At 42.8% G+C, this 23693-nt stretch overlaps 1 protein-coding gene across 1 annotated transcript; it reads left to right on the forward strand.

Moving 5' to 3' along the window:
- Positions 1–419: 419 nt before the first annotated feature.
- On the forward strand, positions 420–23537 carry LOC129829152 (myoferlin-like). Its single transcript, XM_055890724.1, has 53 exons — positions 420–785; positions 1157–1212; positions 1444–1535; positions 4557–4665; positions 5356–5449; positions 5802–5968; positions 6065–6193; positions 6335–6397; positions 6503–6553; positions 6693–6723; positions 7090–7205; positions 7449–7575; positions 7828–7931; positions 8026–8094; positions 8190–8233; positions 8788–8870; positions 9097–9135; positions 9858–9982; positions 10102–10215; positions 10407–10584; positions 10680–10804; positions 10990–11099; positions 11248–11440; positions 11730–12017; positions 12122–12285; positions 12605–12719; positions 12799–12901; positions 13022–13158; positions 13232–13402; positions 13538–13631; positions 13718–13795; positions 13909–14090; positions 14201–14359; positions 14456–14557; positions 14667–14828; positions 14957–15119; positions 15239–15312; positions 16043–16054; positions 16142–16240; positions 16362–16490; positions 16672–16827; positions 18512–18603; positions 18704–18874; positions 19024–19172; positions 19322–19461; positions 19548–19636; positions 19718–19813; positions 21787–21928; positions 22035–22134; positions 22272–22465; positions 22619–22728; positions 22847–22994; positions 23120–23537. The coding sequence occupies exons 1-53, from the start codon at positions 695–697 to the stop codon at positions 23156–23158; spliced, it is 6168 nt and encodes a 2055-aa protein (XP_055746699.1). The 5' UTR covers positions 420–694; the 3' UTR covers positions 23159–23537.
- Positions 23538–23693: the final 156 nt, after the last annotated feature.

The following is a 23693-nucleotide window of genomic DNA, read 5'->3' on the forward strand; positions in this document are numbered from 1 at the left end:
ATGAATATGGTTTGTTTAGGATTCCTGGCAATGTAAATAGGTTGTATGTATGCTTGTTTACATGTGACTATTCCTCTTTTGTTTGTTGATATGTTAATTTAAAAAAAAACACTAGATAGAGACAGAGTACTTTTATTGACCAGTCCAATAACAATAGAGCACCAATTAACTTGTCATGGGACAGAAATTAACGGACAAATATGAATGGAAAAATACGATTTGCTCAGTCTAGATTTATTTTTGTCCTATATATCCTGTTTTAATAGCGCCATGCAAGTACTAGCACTTTTTTTTACAGTATTTTCCTACTTATTTCACTGAGCCAATATTTTCCTCTGTCAACACTTTACACAGGATGGCAGCACACTGCCCTTCCCCCCAAAATCCCCACCCACCCAAAGATATGTATAATGACGAGATGCTCATGTCTCCGTCCTAACAATGGGAATCGTTGCCTCAAAGGCGGGAAGGCAGGCAACAAGTTCAGAAACGCATTGGGCTCAATTTTGGCGAGAGTGAAACCTCTCGCTTAGCCTATTCCTCTCTGACCCACCCTTGTTATTTACCTAAATTAAACACGGGTTCAAATTGGTGCTGTTAGCTTTAGTGATGGGGTGGTGGTGATGATGCTGCGCGCTATTCGGGTTTTAAAGTAATTCCAGAACAATACTGATTCCTATTAGTGAGTATCATAATGTTGCGGGTTGTGGTAGAATCTGCTAACGGTCTGCCTAAAACTAAACTTGGAAGTACACCGGATCCCGTAGCATCTATTATTTTTAAAGGTAAGGAAGTGCTCTTACTTTTTATGTCCCAGAGATTATATTTCTGTATTTTGATCCACAAATCTGATGGGCTGCTTTATTGGGCTACTCCATCACCTTACAAATAGAAATGTCATAACGTTTTCTTTTGTTGCATTCATTGAGAAAAACAAAGGTTGTGAGATGAAGAATGATGATGGTTTAACTTATTGTTTGGTTAATAACTTTTCATTGGACCTAAACTGATGAATGTATCAATTCAATATTACCCGAGTTATATTGACTGCACTGGCATTCTTTAACTCAGTACAAGTTGCTAAGAATGGAATACTTTCTTAGCAACTGTAAAATGTGACTGAAAATAAGTGGAAAAAAACAAATGTTACTTTCAGATGAAAAGAAGAAAACCAAATCAATTGACAGTGAAGTAAACCCAGTTTGGAATGAAGTAAGTACTTTCTGTTCAAACAGAGTATTTGTCCTTGGGAAAGTTGTATTGCCAAAGCAAGACTAGATATGCTCAAAATAGCTACAACTCTGACCGTGTACTATTGTAGGCTTCTGTATAATATTGTCATTGCCTGCTCTCTAATAGGCTTAATAATATAATTTGTGTGTACCTCAAACACAAATCAGTGCCCCTGATTTGATAAGTAATACATGTCATGTTTGATTACAGGTCCTTCAGTTTGATTTGAAGGGCTCTGCGCTTGATTCCTCATCTTACATTGATGTGATTGTGAAAGACTACGAAACTATTGGGAAAGATAAGTAAGTGGCCCACACATACACCTCAATGTTCCTTTTTGCAACTAAAACAAGAGTTTCTATTGGACAAATTCAGGTAGGTCCCTCACCGTTCCATTTGCTTCCATTTTTAAGAAAAGTTTTGCAACAGAATAGGTGTAATGAATACAACCCTGCAGTAATAGGAGGGTTAGGAGAGAGAGAGAAACCCTGTTTGCTCCACCTCATTAAAACAGAGCAGAGCCATCCTCTAAATGAAGTTGCAAAGAGCTGCCTAGTCTGCAATGTGATTACAGGAGGTGCTAGGACTTCCTCAACTACTACAAGATCTCTTCAATCTGTTCAATTTTAATGAAGGTATACTGTAGATTAGACCGACCTCCTGCAAATTAACCCCCAAAAGGAAAGGGTCAACTGCAGTCTTGAAACGGTTCAACAAGAGCTACATAATGACATAAACAGATCAGGGCTTGTAGCATGGCATACGATTCAATTCCCAATATCTACTGAGAGTACTACAATGCGTTGGAGGGATAATGTTCATGGGAAAGTAAGTTAGCATAGCCACTGTTTCAGGAGACCTCATTGTTGGCTCAACATGTAGCTCCCACACCCTACTTGCCATGCTCAGACTTCCTTGCAGTGAGTGGGAGAGGTGATCCATCTTAGGCAACAATGAATGAATCCCTGTTTGTTTTGTTGGGATGAGCTGGATGGCACTTGCTGATAGGGAAAGATTGTATTCATGTAGGATGAAAGAGTTGTGAGAGTTCAGGCCACTAAGTATAGACCAAAGTTAAAATGTTGTGGTGTCTGTCTAGTATTCTCCATTCACAGAGGAAAAGACATATGGTAATGATCTGGAGATGTAACCACAGAAAGAGTTTCCACGGTTTGCCAATTAAAATCATGAAAGCTTTGTATGTTATGAAGAAAACACATACTTTACAGAATGTAAATGTTTTGGTGAGATTAATTCAGTAAAATGATCATGTCTGTGAATCCTGTGTATGTAATGTAGATTAGCTACAGTATTCTGCAGCTCAGCACATTTGAAATTGGATGTCTGATTTTCCAGTTTGTCAGTTATATGCATGCATCAGTGCAGGCCATGTGATGTGAGTAAAGCTTTCCATTGAGTTAGCCTAATCTGACACACACTCTGACGATGTGTGGGAGTATAGGGACTCTTCTCTCACATAGTTTTCCAGGGTCTGTTATGGTACTTTGTAACCCTAGCAACTTGGGAGAGAAATGTTTAAGCTTGTGATTCTGGACTTATTAGATTTGGGCAGGAATTCCTCAAATGACCCAAAAAACCCAACATCCCCAGGTTTATTATCCTGCATTCCAGAAGAGTATCAATCTCCAGAGAATTCAAGTTTCAGCCTCCCAGATGTAGAAGAGATCAGTCTGAACACTGCATAGGAAATGTAATATTCCCCATAAGCAGCGTGACCAGTAAAGATAAATTGCAAAGTGTTAAAAGATCAATAACATTATTAACAATAGCCACTCGGATGTCTGTAAAGACATGAATCATGATTGGAGGGTACAAGTTCAGATCCTTGAAAGAGTTGTAACAATTTGTTCATACATACAGTAGGTGATGTGGTGCAGCAAGTCATGTCATAGTATTTTATCATGGTGTCATCACTTGGCGCACGCGTGCCCACTCATTCCCACAGATCACAGCGAAAGCTAGCAAGTAATATACTGTGAAGATGGCGTAAACTGAGGTTTTGTTTGAAACTGCTAGTGAGTCGGGTGACGATAATAGCACAGAGAGTGAAAAAGGAGTGGGTTACAGTGGTGAAGAAGTCAATCAAGAGAAGGAAAGTTGTGGTGGGAGCTAGGAAACCCCTAGATTAGTGAGGGTGTTGGATCTTTGCTACCTGGGCAATCCATTTAACATCACGAGGAAAATCTGGAATGTGTTGGAGGAAAGTGTCACAAGAATTTGTCTTATTTCGATTTTGTTTGTGTATCTGCGGAGCAGAAGAAGCGTGTTTTAAGCCTCAAAACGATATAGGAGTGGAATGTCAAGGGGGTTATTTCTGGGGTGGCACAAGAAGTGAAGGTCTGATATAACTGAAGACATCGATGGAGTGGTTGGTGCACGTTGACTGGCCTGTATGATGGATGGAGAAAAGAAATTGACTTTATCCATACTACTGTTCTTTGACGAAAAGTCTCTCCCATCTCATGTACAGTTAGGATTCATGAGATACCCTGCAAGAGCTTTTGTGCATAAACCCCTTAAGTGTCATGAATGCAAAATATTTGGTCATGTGTCACTTGTGTGCGGAAGGGAAGAGTATCGTATGCCAGATGAAGTGAAAGGCTGCAATTGCGGAGGCGAACATGCGCCCGAAATCCTGGAGTGCCCTGTTAGGGTGAAGGAGACCGAGGTGGCAAGAGCAAGGTGTGTCCAGCGTGTCTCCTATCTGGAGGCGGTGAGAAGAGTGGAAGGAACAAGTGGCGAGGAAGAAAACAATAGTAGTAGAGGCACCACGACCAGTTAAGGGTTCTCATCAAGCGAGGGATTGTGAAATGTTACATGTTAAAAAGGTGGACTTTGTATAATTTATTGCAATGGTCATAAACTGTACATCGCAAGTGGAGAAAAATTCAGAGAAAATGGAAATCATTGTGCATGCAGTTGAACGTTTCTTGGGTCTACGTGATTCTTGGGTCTACGTGATTTCTCGCGAGGCCTTGCGAGAAATCCTGTCTGTGAATGTTTCGCCCTCACAGGCCCCTCAGCCTTTGTAGGGATGTATTTTGGAAGGGACTGTGATTGAATAAGTGGGATGGGTTTTGTTTGTTGATGTGTCTATTTTGTATGATGTCATTTTCCCCCCTTTGCCGCAATGGATTTTTATTTTCTTGACTACCTCGTCCATTTCTTACAGGCACCTGATGTTTAATCAAAGATTGAACTATTCATTATCAAAAGTAATTTCAACCCTCACCTTTGTATAGTATGAAAGCTGTATTTGTTTTTACACCTAGCTGAATCTGACGTTTGCCCTTGTTTTGTAGGTTTCTAGGCTCTGCAAAAATCTCACTGAAAGACCTTGCAACTGGTCAAGTCAAATCCTCTCCATCTAAAGATGTGGCTCTTGTCAATGAAAAGGGACAGGCTATTGGGGTATGTTTTTCACTGAGGGGATTCTATTAAACTGGCCCTGGGTACACCGGTCTATGGCCCTGCTCAAATCGAACAGCAATCTGCGCCGCTCGGTTATGTTGTCAACAAGGCAGCATGATCCATCGTTCAGAAACATACAACATCTCTGTTTCATAAAATATATGCTCTAATTAGTTTCAATTTGGTAGGCAGATAAAGCGTTAAAAAAAAAATAATAAAAAAAAATCACTTCTGCGTGTGAACACAGAATCCTACTCATTACCCTACGTGCTTAACTTTTGTTTTGAGCAGACTTCACCGGAGGCCAGAACGGAGCAGCCAGCTTATGCCCCGGAGGCAGCCCGGTTCCAAAACAAACGCAATCACTTTCCACCCAGTGCAAACTACGCCTACCCAAGCGATGGGCCAGATTAATGCAATCCTCTCACTAGTTAATAATGGCGAGTGCAGCCACTCACCAGCTACCAAGGATATGGGGAAAACAATCATGCGATCAGCTCAAATTCAAACACCTGTTTTCCCTGCAATCCTTTCAATCCATATTACCCAATTTTAATTCAACAGTTATTATCTTAACTACAATAACCACATGAGCATAAAAAAATCTGGTGCAATTTTCCAATCTGAATTTTGATACCAGCATGTTTTAATGAGATGATTGATTGATTCCACCAATTATTCACCTTCCAGGCCACAGTAAGCCTTTTGATTGGCTATGACCCTCCAGCCAATGCCGCTCCAAAGCCAAATTACCCACAGGAAGGAGCTACAGCTGGTGATTCTGGTACGTCATGTGGTCTGAAGTGCCACAGTAGCATTTGTCTTTGGGATCATGGAGGACTTTTGTTTGCTCAGCTCTGTGGATGAATACTTTGATTGCAAAAAAGAGCTGTCTGGTATGCTTGTCTTAATCATCGAAATAAGAAAGAAACATCATGTAGCTATTAGTATTTTTGCTTTGTTTTCCTGTCAACCATGAAGTGGCAGGATTATGAAAGGCCAATGAGTTTATTTGGATCCTTGTATTAGCTGTTACTTCAGCAAAACATCTTTGTGCAGTTGAATATACTTTAACATCTGGTGACTGGATGTGATGTGATGTGTGTGTGTGTGTGTGTGTGTGTGTGTGTCTGCAGTGGAAGGTGGAGGTGAAGAGCGGGATGAGGACTTTATTGAAGGAGGACAGAGTGGCTGTGCAGGGGGAGTATCCTCCAATGGTCAGCCTGGGAACCCTAACCAAAGACTGGTCAGGAGTACCAGGAAACGGAACCGTCCCCTGGCCAGTAAACCCCAGGACTTTCAGGTGAATTCTCCCAAAGCAGTTCTAACATCTCTCTAAACACAGCTGTCATACTGCGTAACATTGTTTTCACTCCCTATTCTCATCTCTTACCCTCAGATCCGTGTCAGGATCATAGAGGGGCGACAGCTCCCTGGGAATAACATCAAACCTGTTGTGAAGGTGAATTTTTGTGGACAGACTCACAGAACAAGGATAAAGAGGGGAAACAATCCCTTCTTTGATGAGGTAAAGGCAGCCATATTGATTCAACTTGACTAAGTACATGGGTGCTTATCAAATTGAGAAATGACTGGAGCACATTTGTCCTGAAGGCTTATGTGGCTTTGCTTTTCTCATTAAACCACGCAGATTCATTTCTCTTTACAGATGTTCTTTTACAACGTCAACATGTTACCATTAGACCTATTTGATCAATATATCAGCTTTCGGGTAAGTTGAACTCAATGTTGGTCATTTGGCACTAACTGATGAACATTCAGTTACTATGTATAGCATTTCATTCTCGCTTGAATTAACACTACTCTCCTTCTGTAGGTGTATGACTCCTTCTCTCTGAGAGCTGACAGTCTCATGGGGGAGTTCAAGGTACTCCTCCTTTCCCCCCCACCTCTTATTAAAACATTCAAGGATTTAAGGACACAAAGGAGTCCCAACTTTACAATCCTTTACTCGATTTATGTATTTTCAGGGTGAGTTATTTCCCATCTTTCTTTGCCTCCCACAGGTTGATATCGGCTTTATCTATGATGGACCGGGTAAGTTTGTAGAGGTGACTTTCTCTGTATTTGCAGTCTCAATGTTTATTGGAAACATAAGTGCTCATTGTGCAATTAAAAATCTTAAATACATTGTTACAGTTGTTTGGTTGTCTAGCTAGCAAATTTGCGCCATATTAGTATAGACATCAGTCAAAACACCTCTAAACAAGACATGGTATCAATAACAAAATACAACTTGCTGAAATGAGCCATCAATGATTCCCCACATGGCATAAGCTTGTCATTGTTGCTAGCTGTCCGAACGTTAAGAATCATAAAAACTCATCGATACGCACGTCATTTCTGGGATGTTATCAGACAACCCGTCCATGGAGGTAAATGTTGTGCCCTTCTGTCTCTCAGCTCACTCTGTGATGAGGAAGTGGCTCCTTCTGAATGACCCTGATGACAACAGCTCGGGGGCCAGGGGATACCTTAAAGTCAGCATGTTCATAGTTGGGATGGGAGATGAACCACCGGTACAGTAATACAACCTTTAGTTTGGGGTTACCTCCCTCAGTCTTACCTCCCTCATTGGCGCACTGCTACTGCTAAATCGTGGTCGGCACTGCAATTAAAAATAAATAATGGATGGATGTATATGCCCCAGGAGGACCCCCATATGCCCCCCCCCCACCCCCCGGTCAGATTTACATGAAAATAACCTCTGTCCCTACCATAGCAAAGTGTGACACCAGTGTGTGTGTTTGTGACTTCTGCAGGTAGAGAAGAGGGACGTCAGCGATGACCAGGATGACATAGAGAGTAACCTGCTGATGCCAGCGGGGGTCACTCTGCGATGGGTCACCCTGTCTCTCAAAGTGTTCCGGGCCGAGGACATTCCCCAGAGTACACCACTCCTATATCTAATGTCGTAGCTATCACGTTCTGCTGCTGTCGTGGTTGATTTGTTATGCTTTAAGGTTCTTCAGCATTGACTTTTTAAGTGCTTGCTCTACGCTTAAGATGGGTGTGCATCTGTGCTAGCTATTCATTTAGTAAAGTGTCTGTATCTCTTGAAACTGTGAGATTCAGATTGATGTGGTATATACTTGCCTCTCAAAACAAACTTAACCAGTATGTATTTGTTTTTTTTCATAGTGGATGATGCCTTTGCCCAGTCAGTGAAGGATATGTTTGGAGGGGACGGGAACAAGAAGAATCTAGTGGACCCTTTTGTAGAGGCCCGCTTCGCTGGCAAAAAGGTTTTCCCATTCCTCTCCACACAACTCAAATCAAGGGGAGGATTTGTTTATTATGGAAATGGTTGTGAAGTTGATATGTGAATGTTTGTTGTAGCTGTGCACCCAAGTCATTGAGAAGAATGCCAACCCAGAATGGAACCAAATGCTGAATCTTCAGGTTAAGGTAAAAAAAAACACACAAAAAACACACTTGTGCACTGGATTTCTGCTTTGTTAAATTGTGATTCAAAACAACGATTTTACAAAATCTTTCTGCAGTTCCCTTCCATGTGTGAACAAATCAAACTGACCATATTTGATTGGTAAGTCAACAGTATCTCCTCTACTGAACACCAATGTATCCATTTTTAAAGCACTTCATTTGCTCTCTGTCAGTTTTGCTCCACCCTACCTCACTGTTTTAGAACAGTATTCAGATGCATACTTTCTAAGGTCCTGAGTTTCTGCACAAATAGGGCCAGGAATTCTTCCTGGTCACATGGGTCAAAAATACCTCAGGAAAACCCCATATGTAAGTAGTGTATAGGCAGCCCCCTTAGAGTGCCTCCCTAGTGCGCACTCTGCTCCCTGCCTGTATGCTGTGTAATGGTGTCTCCAGAGTGTGGTCAGTCAGTTGTTATTTGGCCTGGGAGGAACTTGGCCGTACTATAGTATGAGTGAGTCAACCGCCACTCCCTGTTCCAGGCTGGGATTCTGTTGGCAGGGAAACACCACTGTAGCCTTAGTCTGTTGCTAGTGGGAATGGTGGAGAATCAGTGCAAGTCAAAGGTTAGGAAAACCGTGTGTCCTCTAAATGTGATGAAAGTGAAGTTGACGGTGGATAATGTCATATTGTGATATTGCACTTCTTATGCAGGGATCGCTTGACTCGGAATGACTCAATTGGCACCACGTACTTGAATCTGGGCAAAATAGCGTCCTCTGGTGGTAAAATTGAAGGTATGGTTCGATTGAGGTCTATTACACTACGCCCCACTATTTCACCATCTATAGCTCAAGTATATGATTCATATGCCATTGTAGCTTCTAGTATAACAGTATTGTCTAATTACAATATGTCCATTCACTTTGGTTGTTAAATGAATAGGTCTACTCTATTCATCTCTATATTCTATTGTTATTGTCTAATATACAGAACATGCTTTTTCTTTTTCTCTTTGTCTAGACGAACATGCGGGATATGGGTTCTCTCAATCACGTGAAGGTTCAGTAGATGTGATGAATTATTAAAGTACCATCCAGTGCAAAAATCTTATTTGGCCCAGTACCACTAACAAGTCATGTCAATTTGCTGTATGCATCACATTAGTCAATTCCTCAGATTATAGCCCAGCATGACGTTTCAAAGAATTTAGAATGGATTGAATTTGACCCCAGACAATGATTACTGCACTGAAGTTACTTTGTGACTGCTAAGAGTTGTGCCCGGTCAATTCATTTCTGTAGCCCTTTGAGTACAATAGCATGATATTTGAGTGTAGTGAACACATATCATTTCCAAGTTGTCCATCCTTGGTACTCAAAAGGTTACAGCAAACAATTTTGCTTCCTGTCTAACTCTTCATATTCAGTTGTGGAATTTTGTGACTTTAATATAATTTGCATGCTCTGTTTGTGCTGTCAGTTGCCTGCGCTCCTTTTGTTTGCCAAAGCATGTGTGTGTTGCATTTCTAAGTTGCTGTGTGAGGCTGAGATTCTTTGTGTAACCTAACACTCCAATAAGGGGGGGGGGGGGGGGGGGAGGGAAACACAGCATATTACCCCTGTGAGTTTACCTGGGTAGATGCCCTAGATTTGCTACTGCTGTGTTAGCCATTCTCCATCCAATACATCAGCTTCTGACATGCAGAACTAACTCCACGGCTTTGTGCAGCTCATCATTTAGACACATTAGTAAAAAAAAAAAGAATGCTTTTTCCTCCACAGGGAAGACTGGGGAGTCTGAGGTGGGTTTTCTGCCAGCCTTTGGGCCTTGCTATGTTAACCTGTATGGGAGTCCCAGAGAGTTTACTGGACTTCCTGACCCTTATGAAGAGCTGAACTATGGCAAGGTAGGTCCTACAAGGGAATTGAATACATCTCTAAGCTTGGCGATGTTGACAGTTCTCTACATTTGGACTTTATAAACTAATGTTGACATTCAAATGATCTATACTTTTCTTTTTGACAGGGTGAAGGGGTGGCCTATCGAGGAAGAATCCTGGTTGAGCTCTCGACTAAACTGGAAGGCAAACCTGACAAGACTGTGGATGCGATCCCTAGTGATGACATCTTGGTGGCCCAGGTACTGTAACCTGTCCTCCCATTGGATCTTAATCAATTTTACCTTACCCTTTTCTCCTATAGGTATGTCCTGTTTTGGTGGTTATGGCCAAAGAAAAACAAAATGCATGCTACGTCTTTGAATAAAGTTATTTGAAATGTAAATCAAATATTTTTTTCATCTAAACCAAACACGTTTTATTTTCTGATCAGAAATACCAGCGTAGGAGGAAGTACTGTCTGTGTGCCGTGTTCCACAGCGCCAGCATGCTCCAGGAGCCTGGCGAACCAATCCAGTTTGAGGTCAGCATCGGCAACTATGGCAACAAACTGGACACCACCTGTAAACCACTGGCCTCCACTACCCAGTACAGCTGTGCTGTGTTTGATGGTAAAGGACCAAGCCACCTTAGAAATTAAGCTCATCTGGTAATTGGTACCTCTACAAGAGTATGTAAATTGGACTAATTTGTTTATTTTCAACAGGTAACCACTACTATTACCTGCCCTGGGCTGACACAAAGCCAGTGGTTGTCATCACATCATTCTGGGAGGACATCAGTCACCGTTTGGATGCAGTCAACATCATTCTGTACATATCTGAACGCCTGGTAAGATGGTGTTTTTTGTTTTTTTTGCCATGGCATATTTTATTTATAGTATAAAAATGTATGCACACTACTGTAAGTCGCTCTGGATAAGAGAGTCTGCTAAATGACTAATGTAAATGGTATTTTAATATTATTCATTGAATGTATGAATACAATGTAACATTTTAGACTATTGCTCCTTTCAGCAATCTAACATCACTGCAATGAAGACGGCCATCTTGGCTAAAGCTTCTGACAACCGTCTGGCAGAGATCTGGCTGAGACTGGTGAATCAGGTGATCGACGATCTTGACAGGTAAATGCTTCCTTGATTTTAAATGGGGTTTAGTTAGTAAACACTGGGATAATCTGTTGGGTTTCAAAGAATAACTCCATGCTGATCTAGCTCAAACACAGCGGCGATAACCCAGTATTTGTATCTAACCCAATCCCCATCATACCAGTTTCAAAGTTCCAGACCTGGAGGGCCAATCCAACCTGACTGCCCTGGACATCCAGATCAAGAAGCTGCGTGACGGCGCCCTGCAGACCATCATGGAGGCGGCCGGCCGTATGAGAGAAGAGCCCACCGAAATCAAGGACACCCTGGTGGACATCGAGGGCTGGCTGGACAAACTGAAGCAGCTTGCTGATGAGGTAGGTCAGAGGTCAAGCTGTTTGTCTGGGCATGATATACTTTTGGTAAAATGCTATCAATAATCTGAGATTATAATGGCTGAAAATTGGGGCTGTAGGCTCCTCACATTTAAGTACAGTAAAAGTCAAAAGTTTGGACACCTACTCATTCCAGGGTTTTTCTTTGCATGTTTCCATGTACAATTCCTTCTAAATGACCCTTGAAGGTAGTGCTACAGTTGTGTAGGGTTGTATTAACTGGGACTGTACAGTAATTGACGTTGTGTGTTTTACATGTGTCCCTCTCCAGCCCCAGAACAGCATGCCTGACGTGATCATCTGGATGCTGAGGGGGGAGAAGCGAGTGGCGTACAGCCGCATCCCAGCCCACCAGCTCCTCTACTCCACCTACAGCGAACAGGCCTGTGGACAGTTCTGCGGCAGGACCAGGACTATCCTCATGCAGTACCCTATGGATAAAAACAAGGGGCGGAAGGTTCCAGTCCAGATCAGAGTCAACGTGTGGTTGGGCCTGTCTGCACACGAGAAGAAGTTCAACACTTTCTCTGAGGGGACGTTCAGTGTGTTTGCTGAATCGGTATGGTTCTATGAAAATGACTCCCTTTTGAGTGTTGAACTTAATACAAATGGAGGAGAGTGTTGTATATCAAGTTTTTTTTTTTTTTTCCCCCCCTTTGGCAGTATGAGAATCAGGCCTACATGCTGGGAAAGTGGGGAACTACGGGTCTGGGTTTACGCCACAAGTACACTGATGTGACTGGCAAACTGAAGCTGAAACAGGAGTACTTCATGCCCCCGCGAGGCTGGGAGTGGGAGGGAGAATGGTTCATCGACCCAGAGAAGGGGTAAGACGCATGTTTGTTTTTTACAATGGTAGAATATTTGAAATCTGCCCTCCTTTATCACAATCAAACGAAACCAGTCATGTTCAGCAGACAGGGCACACCATTGTGAAACGTTATTGGATAAGTCTAGGTAGGCCCTCCCTGTTTCTCTCTTTTCTTCCCTTTAGTGCCTAATGAACATGACCCAGCTGCCAGTTCTTTGGTTGTTTTCATTTTTCTCATTCCATCAACCACCCATTAGTGAGGAGTGTTGTACCAGGTCTTTTTGAGGAGGTTTTAAGTCTGTGTAATAATATCTCTTTGTGTGTGTCTGTACAAGTCTGTTGACAGAGGCAGATGCGGGACACACTGAATTCATAGATGAAGTTTTCCAGACCGAGACTCGCTTCCCTGGCGGAGAGTGGAAGCCTGCTGCCGAGCCCTACGCTGACGTGGTTAGGGAACACACAACAACACACACAAGAACACACAACGGTGATCAGGTAACTGAGGTGTTGTTGGCTGTGTTTGCAGAATGGGGAGAAGACCCAGAGCCCAGGGGAGATGGAGTGTCCTGCAGGCTGGAGCTGGGCGACTGAGTGGACTGTGGATGACAACAGGGCTGTGGATGAGAAAGGTCTGCTATCACACACTGCTTGACCTTGCAGTGGAGGACTTGACTTGAAGTTGGGATTTGTAATGTCTACTACTGTAGAATTGACCTGTATGAATTTCTAAGGTGTTTATCTGAATGCAGGCTGGGAGTATGGAATCACCATCCCTCCAGATGAAAAACCCAAGTCGTGGGTGCCAGCAGAGAAGATGTACCACATCCTCCGACGGAGGAGAGTGGTCAGGCCCAGGAAGAGATCAGCTGCTGATACAACAGCTGAGGTCAGTGCACACTGCCAATAGGAAACTGTAATTAAATGTTGTGTGTGTCAAATATATTCCCCTGCCTTTTCAGAAGCGAGACCAAGGAGACCCGGAGGGCTGGGAGTTCTCCTCTCTGATTGGCTGGAAGTTCCACAGGAAGGCACGTTCCACCGACACAATCCGACGCAGACGCTGGAGGAGGAAGATGGCCCCCGCCGACCGCCTAGGGGCATCCGCCATTTTCAAACTGGAGGGGGCACTGGTGAGCAACTCTGGTCCTCACGGCCTGCAGCTTCTGTTGGTTTTCTCTTTTCCCTGGCACGACGACACTCTTGCCCAACAGTTGTCCATCCCTGTTGAGTGATTCATTCTGAGGATTTCTTGATTGTCTTTGCAGGGGGTTGATACAGATGAGAAGAGAAAAGATGATAAGATTGAGGCATCCAAGCCCTTTGGTGTCAATACTCCAACTGTTTCCTGTTCATTTGACAGTGAGTGCTTTAATTATACATAGTTGGCATGGATTTCTCTCTGTCTGATACTGGCCTTAAACTTGGGTGTTTTTTTCTTTCTGCAGGGTCGCACGTCTACCACCTCCGCATCTACGTTTACCAGGCCAGGAACCTTGTTGCCATGGACAAAGACAGCTTCTCCGGTCTGCATATCTCCCTGTCAAAAATCCTCTTATAATTTGGTGGCAGTTGACACGTGAGATATTATGAAAATGTGGACTTATTATCTAACACAATGTGTTCTATCTCTTCCTAGATCCATATGCCCATGTGTCTTTCCTGCACATGAGTCAAACCACCGAGACCATGAAGGCTACTCTGAACCCCACGTGGGACCAGACCCTGATCTTCCATAACATGGAGATCTACGGGGACCCCCAGAACATCGCCCACTATCCCCCCGATGTGGTGCTGGAGTTCTATGACAATGACCAAGTGGTGAGTGTGATCAATGTCCCGTCAGTTACTCAGGTTATCAACACAGTCCCCTTATTGACAGTGATTTTCATCCTGGCTGTAGTTGGTTAACATGTTGCTCTCTGCCCCAGGGGAAACATGAGCTGCTGGGTCGGAGCATGTGTGTCCCCCTGGTGAAACTGAACCCAGGCATGGACCAGACACCCCAACTGCTGTGGTCCCCCGTCACACACAAGGGCGAGTGGGCTGGGGAGGTGCTTGTGGCTGCTGAGCTCATCCTGAAGGATAAGGTGTAGTACCAGGAGGAGGATGTGGAGCAGTATTGGTTAGTGGGATCGGCTTATAGGAAGAGGGTTATGTGTATTGTGTAAACTCTCTGTCTCCAGGGTATTGGGATGGACCTCCCTCTGGTTCCTCCCAAGAGGGCAGAGAATCTGTACATGGTGCCTCAGGGGATACGGCCTGTGGTGCAACTCATGGCCATTGAGGTAAAACTACTATCCTTCAGTAATGTCATAGCATCCCATAGAAATGGCACGTTTACCTGCAATTTCCCACTATATATATATTTTGTTACCCTGTGTGTGTGTGTTCCAGATTCTGGCCTGGGGCTTGCGCAACATGAAGACCTACCAGTTGGCCACGGTGTCCTCCCCTAGCCTGGTGGTGGAGTGTGGAGGAGAGGTGGTTCAGTCTGCTGTTATCAAGAACATGAAGAAGAGCCCCAACTTTCCTGGATCTGTCCTCTTCCTCAAAGTGGTAAGAGCTGCTTGCTTTGGATCTCAGGCATTTTTTTTTTTTTTTTTTGGTAAAATGTTGAGCGTAGGCATCCTCTCATTCCCTCACTCAGGGGATCGATGTCAAAGTTGTCTCGTCTTTATCCTCAGTTCCTTCCCAAAGAGGAGATGTACACCCCTCCCATCGTGCTGAAGGTGATCGACCACAGGCCATTTGGCAGGAAGCCAGTGGTTGGACAGTGTACCATAGACACTCTGGAGGAGTTTCGCTGCGACCCTTACATCATCCAGAAGTCATCCATGTCATCCAAAGGTGACTTGCCTCTATTGTATACTTCCTACACGTGCATACTACCACCCTATGTTGAGATTGAAATGGTTTTCCAACATATGAGATGTACATAAGAAATTGTCTCGACTTGTCTTTGTTAGTGGCTCTGATGGCCGCTTCTCCTCGGGACATCAGAATTGACATGGAAGACAGGAGGCCTCTGCTTGAAGCTCAGGTATACTCTGGCATTTGAATGGGAAATCCCCTCTCATTCACCATATTTTGTTGGACATTACACTCGGAGCTTTTAAGATATATTCTATCTAATAAGTGTCCGAGTTTCACGTCAACGCTTTGACTTGCAGTTTGTAGAGTATGTCAGCAGCAGTCAACAAAATGGCCACCACCTACTTCTCATCCTTTACGTATGGTCATCTATAGTTTAACTCTGTAGGCTGGACAACGACACTGCAAGGTTGAGGTGTATATATACTGTATATAAACATGGATCACAGCTGAGATTTGAGAGAGGCAACCTCAACCTTGCAGTATATATTACTTCCTACACATGCATACTACCACCCTATGTTGAGACTGTGGCCATATATATATATAGAGAGATGAAATGACAGCTGAGGAAGGAGTGAGTATGAGCAGAGTCAAAATGTGATTCATCCAAAGAAGTAAACAAAATGAAATCTAACTTTGAACCAGTTTTTTTTTTTTAAGTTTGAGTTTAATCTAATAAAACAGGATGTCTGTGTCCCATATTTAGAACAGAACAACAACAAAAAATAAACCCTTATTGAAACTATTCTTTTTGATTTTTAATTCTCACATCTTGCCTACTCATTCCTATAATCCAATTGATATTGCACTAGCTGGCATACGAATGACTGTCTGTGATATTGACTTGACACCTGGTTTACTTATCTTTCCTTTCATCCCGTTCTCCTTCCTTAAAGCATGCAGAGAAGGTAAGATATGAAAACTTCTATGCACAGCTCTCTATCACACTGATGTACAGACTTGAATTTGATATTATCTTCGCTTTTTCACATTAGGAGAAGGAGACAGTTGATTGGTGGAGTAAATTCTACGCTTCCATTGGCGATCAGGAGAAGTGCCGTCCTTACCTTCAGAAAGGATATGACACTTTGAAGGTGAAGCCTTGACATCTCACACAGAATACATCTGAAGTAGCTGCACTGATTAATAGGAATATAGTCCCCCCCCCCCCCCCTCTAGACTCAAATATCATTTTCATATCATCTCTGTTTTCAGGTGTATGATAACGAACTGGAAGAGGTTCCTGAGTTCAAACAACTCACCGATTTCTGCAGCACCTTCAAACTGCAAAGAGGCAAGAATGAAGATGGGGATGATGATCCATCTGTCGTTGGAGAATTTAAGGTGGAACAGCAGTTGATCTCCGTTTCACAAAATCCCTACACGTCTCACGCATAACATGCCACATTGGCTCAGTTATACAAATGGATGGAATGCATCAGTCATAAATCAGGCTATTGCTGCGGTCTAGTGGTAGAGTTGATGCATTGCTACCTGTCAGTGATGGCTGACTGTTTTTTTTCAGGGCTCTTTTAAGGTGTACCCTCTATCAGACGACCCGGGTGTTGCTCTTCCTCCTCGCCAGTTCCGTGAGCTGCCTGAAAGCGGGCCTCAGGAGTGCCTGGTCAGGATCTATGTGGTCAGAGGCATCGACCTGCAGCCCAAGGATAACAATGGCCAGGCGAGTCCTGATGTGACCTTGGAGTTATAAGATTCTATCTGTAAAAATGTGATTCTGAGATTGGCTTTAAAGTTCTAACCCCATATTGGTTTGACATTGAATGGTGTGAGCAATATTCATCTCATATTATTTTTAACTTTACAACATGAATTGGGGTATTTTTGACTTATTCCACATGTTGTTGCAGCCTGAATTCAAAATGGATTTAAAAAATGACACTTCACACACTACCCCTAAGTGAAAACATGTTTTTAGAAATGTGTGCAAATGTAGAAATATCATTTGCATAAGTATTCATACCCCTGAGTAAATGCACGTTAGAGTAAGCTTTGGCAGCGACTACAGCTGTGAGTCTTTCTAGGTAAGTCTCTAAGATGTGCCCACCTGGATTGTGCAACATTTGCCCATTTATTATTTTCAAGATTCTTCAAGCTCTGTCAAATTGGTTGTTGAGCATTGCTAGATAGCCATTTTCAAGCAGATTTAAGTAAACTGTAACTAGGCCACTCGGGAACATTCAACATTCTCTTGGTAAGCAACTCGTGTATATTTGGCCTTGTAAGTGCCTGGTGGAAAGCAGACAACCAGGTTTTCCTCTAGGATTTTGCATGTGCTATTCTGCTTATTTTGATCAAATAAACACAACTGTAGTCCTTGCTGATGACCAGCATACTCATAACATGATGCAGCCACCACCATGCTTGACAATATGAAGAGTGGTACTCATTGTGTTGTATTGGGTCCAAACATAACGGCTTGTATTCGACAACGATAATTTCTTTGCCACTTTTTAAAGTTTAACTTTTTGAAAACAGAATGCATTTTTTTTTTTTTTTTTTTACAGGCTTCCTTTTCACTCATTTTGATTAGTATTGTGGAGTAACTACAATGTTCATGATCCATTCTCAGTTTTCTCCTATAACAGCCAGTAAACTCTAACTGTTTAAAGTCACCATTGGCCTCATTATGAAATCCTTGAGTGGTTTCTTGCCTCTTCGGCAACTGAGTTAGGAAGGACGCCTGTATCTTTGTAGTGACTGGGTGTATTGATACACCATCCAAAATGGAATTCATAACTTCACCATGCTCAAAGGGATATTAAGTGTCTTTACATTTATTTTTTTTACCCATCTACCAATAGGTGCCCTTAAATCTGTGTTTGAAATTCACTGCTCGACTGAGGGAACTTACAATTATCTGTATGTTGGGGTACAGAGATGAGGTAGTCATTCAAAAATCATGTTCAACACTTCTTGCACAGAGTGAGTCTCTGCAACTTGTTAAATAAGCAAGTATTTACTCCTGAACTTATTTACGCTTGCCATAAAGGTGTTAATTTACTGACAAGACATTTTAGCTTGAATTTTTTTGTAATTCATTTGTAAAAATGTCTCAAGACATACCACTTTGATGTTATGGGGTAGTGTGTGTGTAGGCCAGAGACAATTCAGGCAGTAACACAACAAAATGTGGAAAAAGTGAAGGTGGGAATACTTTCTGAAGGCACTATAGGTAGTGAACCTTGTTATGTCTGACTGTTTTTCCCAAAATGAAGATATAACCTTGGAATTCTAAGCTCTTGCATTGTCCATTGACGTGTTTCTGCCCTCTTCCATTTTACGCATACTACATTGAATCGCTTTAATGTTGTGACATGTTTTCTCAATTTGCCTTTCCTTTACAGTGTGATCCTTATATGAAGATTGCCCTGGGGAAAAAGTCAATTGAGGACCGAGATAACTACTTACCAAATACCACCAACCCTGTGTTTGGAAGGTAAAAATCACACATTTTAATTTAGATATTTACTTACCCTCAAGATCTTGTTATGGATAATATTGTACATTACACTTATACTAAATCTCCTTTTTTGCAGAATGTTTGAGATGACATGTTTCTTGCCTCAAGACAAAGACCTGAAGATCTCTGTGTATGACTATGATCTGCTGAGTCGCGATGAGAAAGTGGGAGAGACGGTGATTGACCTGGAGAACCGTTTCTTGTCACGCTTCGGCTCCTACAGTGGCCTACCTCAGACATACTGCATGTGAGGATACTTTTTCCTACTGTAAATCTTAATGTGATAGTTCACTACAAAATGCCCCTTGCCTCCTGTTGTATATCTCCAGATATTATTTTATTTTACCAGGCAGGTCAATTAAGAACTTATTTGTTGTGTTGCTCTCCCTGAAACAGCTCGGGAATCAACCAATGGCGTGACCAGCTGAAGCCCTCTCAGATCCTTCAGAACCTGGCCCGCCTCAAAGGTGTCCCTCCACCCATGACAGAAGACAATGGCAACACACTGTCATTCAATGGGGAACAGTACACCCTGGATCAATTTGGTAATTCATAACCAGTTTTTTTTAAATGCCGTTTTTCTTAACGTTTAATGTTCATTTTTAGCGACCTGAGGACAAGATTGTTTTGTGTGACCTGAGTAGAGCCTTTTTTATGTGACTTGAGGTAACCCACTTTTACCATCTACATTTAGAGGCTAACAACGAGATCCACCAGCACTTGGGCCCTGCCAACGAACGGCTCCCTCTGCATGTGCTCAGAACTCAAGGATTGGTGCCGGAGCATGTAGAGACCAGGACACTGTTCAGCAGCTTCCAGCCCCATCTCTCTCAGGTCACTGTCCATGTTGTCTTCCTCTTTTAATATGTCTACCACTGCTTCCATGTATCTGAGACTAACTATTTTTACTCACTGTATAGGGCCGCCTTCAAATGTGGGTGGATGTTTACCCCAAAAGCATGGGACTTCCCGGACCACCCTTTGACATTGCACCACGCAAGGCCAAAAAGTAAGAATCGTTTCTCAATTTCGTATTTCAAAGGAATCTTGTCTATAAATGTCTATTAATGAATACCCTGTCTCCATTTAGGTATTTCCTTCGAGCTGTTGTTTGGAACACCACTGATGTCATTCTGGACGAAACCAGCATCACTGGGGAGCACATGAGTGATATCTATGTCAAAGGGTATCAATCAATCAAATGTAGATTAACATTGAAATGCAGAGAAAAATAATAACATGAGGAATAAATGCACAATGAGTAATGATAAATTGGCTATTTACCCGGGGTACCGAGTCGATGTGCAGGGGTACGAGGTGACATGGGTGGCTGGAGTCTGACAATTTTAGGCCCTTCCTCTGACACCACCTGGTATAGAGGACCTGGATGGCAGGGAGTACGGCCCCAGTTGCGTTCGAGTGCCAAACAGTTGCCATACCAAGCGGTGATGCAGCCTGTCAAAAAGTTCTCAATGATGCAGCTGTAGAAGTTTTGGAAGAGTTGAGGGCTCCAATGCCAAGTCTTTTCAGCCTCCTGAGTAGGGAAGAGGCGTTGTGCCTTCAAAACTGTTGGTGTGTTGATCGTGATAATTCCTTAGTGATGTGGACAGCGAGGGACTTGAAACTCTCAGCGAGGGACTTGAAACCCACTCCACTACAGCCCCGTCGATGTGAATGGGGGTTTTCTCGGAGCTCCGTTTCTTGTAGTCCACGTTCAGCTCCTTTTGTGTTGAGGGAAAGGTTGTTGCCAGGTCACTGATCTCCCTATTGGCTGGCTCATCGTCATTGGTGATCAGGCCTTCCACCGCAAACCTAATGATGGTGTTTGAGTCATGCGCTGCCACGCAGTTGTGTGTGAACGGGGAGTACAGGACGCACGCCCTGTGTTGAGGGTCAACATGGCAGATGTGGTGTTGCCTACTCTCACCACCTGGGGGAGGTTCGTCAGGAAGTCCAGGATCTAGTTGCAGAGGAAGATGTTCAGTCCCAGGGTACTGAGCTTAGTGATGAGCGTGGGGGGCACTATAGTGTTGAACGCTGAGCTGTAGTCAATGAACAGCATTCTCACATAGGTTTTCCTTTTAGTCCACGTGGGAGAGGGCAGTGTTGAGTGCAGTAGAGATTGTGACATCTGTAGATCTGTTTTGGGGCAGTATGCAAATTGGTGTGGGTCCAGAGTTTCTGGAATGATGGTGTTGATGTGAGCCATGACCAGCCATTCAAAGCATTTAATGGCGACAGATGTGAGTGCTACAGGGCGGTAGTCATTTATTTACTATGGTGGTCTGCTTGAAACCTGTAGGTATTACAGACTGGGTCAGGGAGAAGTTCAAAATGTCAGTGAAGACACTTGCCAGCTGGTCAGTGCATGCTCAGAGTATGCATCCTGGTAATCCTTCTGGCCCTGCGGCCTTGTAAATGTAAAGCTGTTTAAAGGGCTTACTCACATTGGCTACGAAGAGGGAGATCAGTCGTCCGGAACAGCTGGTGCTCTCATGCATGGTTCAGTGTTGCTTGCCTCTAAGCAAGCATAGAAGGCATTTAGCTCGTCTGGTAGGCGTGCGTCACTGGGCAGCTCGTGGCTGGATTTCCCTTTGTAATCTGTGATTAGTCTGCAAGCCCTGCCACATCCGACCAGCGTCAGAGCTGGAGTAGTAGGATTCGATCTTAGTCCTGTATTGATGCTTTGCTTGTTTGATGGCTCGTTGAAGGTTGTAGCGGGATTTCTTATAAGCGTTCGGATTAGTGTCCCACTCCTTGAATGCGGCAGCTCCAGCCTTTAGCTTAGTGTGGATGTTGCCTGTAACCCATGATTTCTGGTTGGGCTATGTACGTACGGTCAGTGTAGTGACGATGTCGTCGATGCACTTATTAATGAAGCCAGTGACTGTGGTAAACTTCTCAATGTTATCCGATGAATTCCGGAACATATTCCAGTCTATGCTAGCCAAAACAACAGTGCTATAGTTTGGCATCCGCTTCATCGGACCACCTCCGTATTGAGCTCGTCACTGGTACTTCCTGTTTTTGCTTGTAAGCAGGAATCGGGGGGATAGAGTTTATAGTGTTGAACAATTATCTGTTAAATATATTAGGATCTAACTACTACAATGGCACATTACAACCTAAATAATTTAACCAGTCAGTTTGTCTTTCCAGTTGGATGCCAGGTATGGAAGAGGACAAGCAGAAGACTGACGTCCACTACAGGTCTCTGGACGGAGAGGGCAACTTCAACTGGAGGTTCATCTTTGGCTTTGAATACCTGCCCGCTGAACAGCTATGTCTGGTCTCCAAGAAGGTATGTTGAGGCTTGACCAAAATATTACAAATGGAGTAGTTAGTAAGATACAATTGAGATGCATTTCATTGGCAACAATTTAACCTGTTTTGCTTTCCTTAAACAGGAGCACTTCTGGAGTCTAGACAAAACAGAGTTCAGAATACCCCCCAAGTTGATTGTTCAAGTTTGGGATAATGACAAGTTCTCATTGGATGATTACCTGGGTGAGACACCTCTCTAGCACTGAATTACCATACAATACTTTCTTTCAACCAAAAATGTTCATATGTTAATGTTGCTTCAGCTGATCAATTCTGCTATTAACACACCGTTCTGTGATGTTGTTCTGCTCATTTTATAGGCACAGTAGAGCTGGATCTGCGTAACCTAACCCCTCCTGCCAAGACTCCAGAGAAGTGCAGTCTGGGTATGATGGAGGTGATGTTGGATGCAGGGCCACACAAATCAGACCTGGCCAACTCGCTGTTCGCTCAGCAGTCTGTCAGAGGCTGGTGGCCCTGTGTCATTGAACAGGATGGGAAGAAAGTCCTTGGTGTGAGTACAGCTTAGCGGTCATCAATTTAACAATGACAAAACTAAGACTATAATTCAACTTGGTTTTAGGGTCTCTGCAGTAGATTACTAAATTGCGAATCAGAGGCGTATGTGAAACTGTGTGGAATAAATCTGAATTAACATCTTGTGTAGGGGAAGGTCGAGATGACTCTTGAAATTGTGGCTGAGAATGAGGTGGATGGGAAGCCTGCTGGGAAGGGCAGGGATGAACCCAACATGAACCCAAAGCTTGACTTCCCTAAGTAAGGATGTCCACTAGTCTGTGTAGATTCACCATTTCATAGGCATATCAGAAATGTTTACCTCCAATACTCTATATACCATATTAAACTCTGTTTCCTCCTCTTCCAACATCAACAGCCGTCCCGACACATCCTTCTTCTGGTTCACGAACCCCTGTAAGACCGTGAAGTTAATTTTGTGTCACAGATTCAAGTGGATGTTCATTGGACTGATCCTGCTGACCCTAGTGCTTCTCTTCATCGGAATCCTGTTGTACTCTTTACCGGTAAGAACAAGCAAGAGGGGAGATGGTCAGATTGTGTTAAAGTAAACATTAAGGAAATAACAAACCGATAACCTACATTTTGATGTTATTAATGTTTGTCTAATTGCTATTTTTCTTTATTCTAGAACTACATTTCAATGAAAATTGTGAAGCCATTCGAATGAAAACTCCAGAGGAGCAGAGACCAAAGTTTTCCGATGTATTTTCAACCAAAAAGATCATGACTATTTTTATGTATTCCAAACTGTATGTGTAATAGTTCAAATGTATTAAAAAAATTAACTGTTTGTCCACAGAATGCACAATTGGTATTGTTCAAACCAACTTCTGCCATATGTTCTCTTTTCAGAAGTTAGTCAGAATTCCTTAAACGTTATGCACTTTTTCACTCTTATTTTTGTAATTTTCTGTGCTTTGCAATTCATATATTGTGCTTATGTACACACTAAATGTTCAAATCTGTTTATGTATTTGAGAAATATATATTTGCACAAACACGTTTGTTTTAAAGGTCATAATAAATGATAATCAGTGCAAAAGAAATTGTTTTGTCTTCGTTGTCATTTTAAAAAATATTAATATTCTTAGTTCAGGTGAAAACCCATGTCAACGGTAAAACCTGCAGGTTGTGTAACCCTAACTCCAGCCAAGCTTAAAATACAACTGGTCTCTCTCTCCACATTTTGGAAATGTCAATTA

Source organism: Salvelinus fontinalis, chromosome 30 (genome assembly GCF_029448725.1).
Source record: "Salvelinus fontinalis isolate EN_2023a chromosome 30, ASM2944872v1, whole genome shotgun sequence".
NCBI classification, from domain to species: domain Eukaryota; kingdom Metazoa; phylum Chordata; class Actinopteri; order Salmoniformes; family Salmonidae; genus Salvelinus; species Salvelinus fontinalis.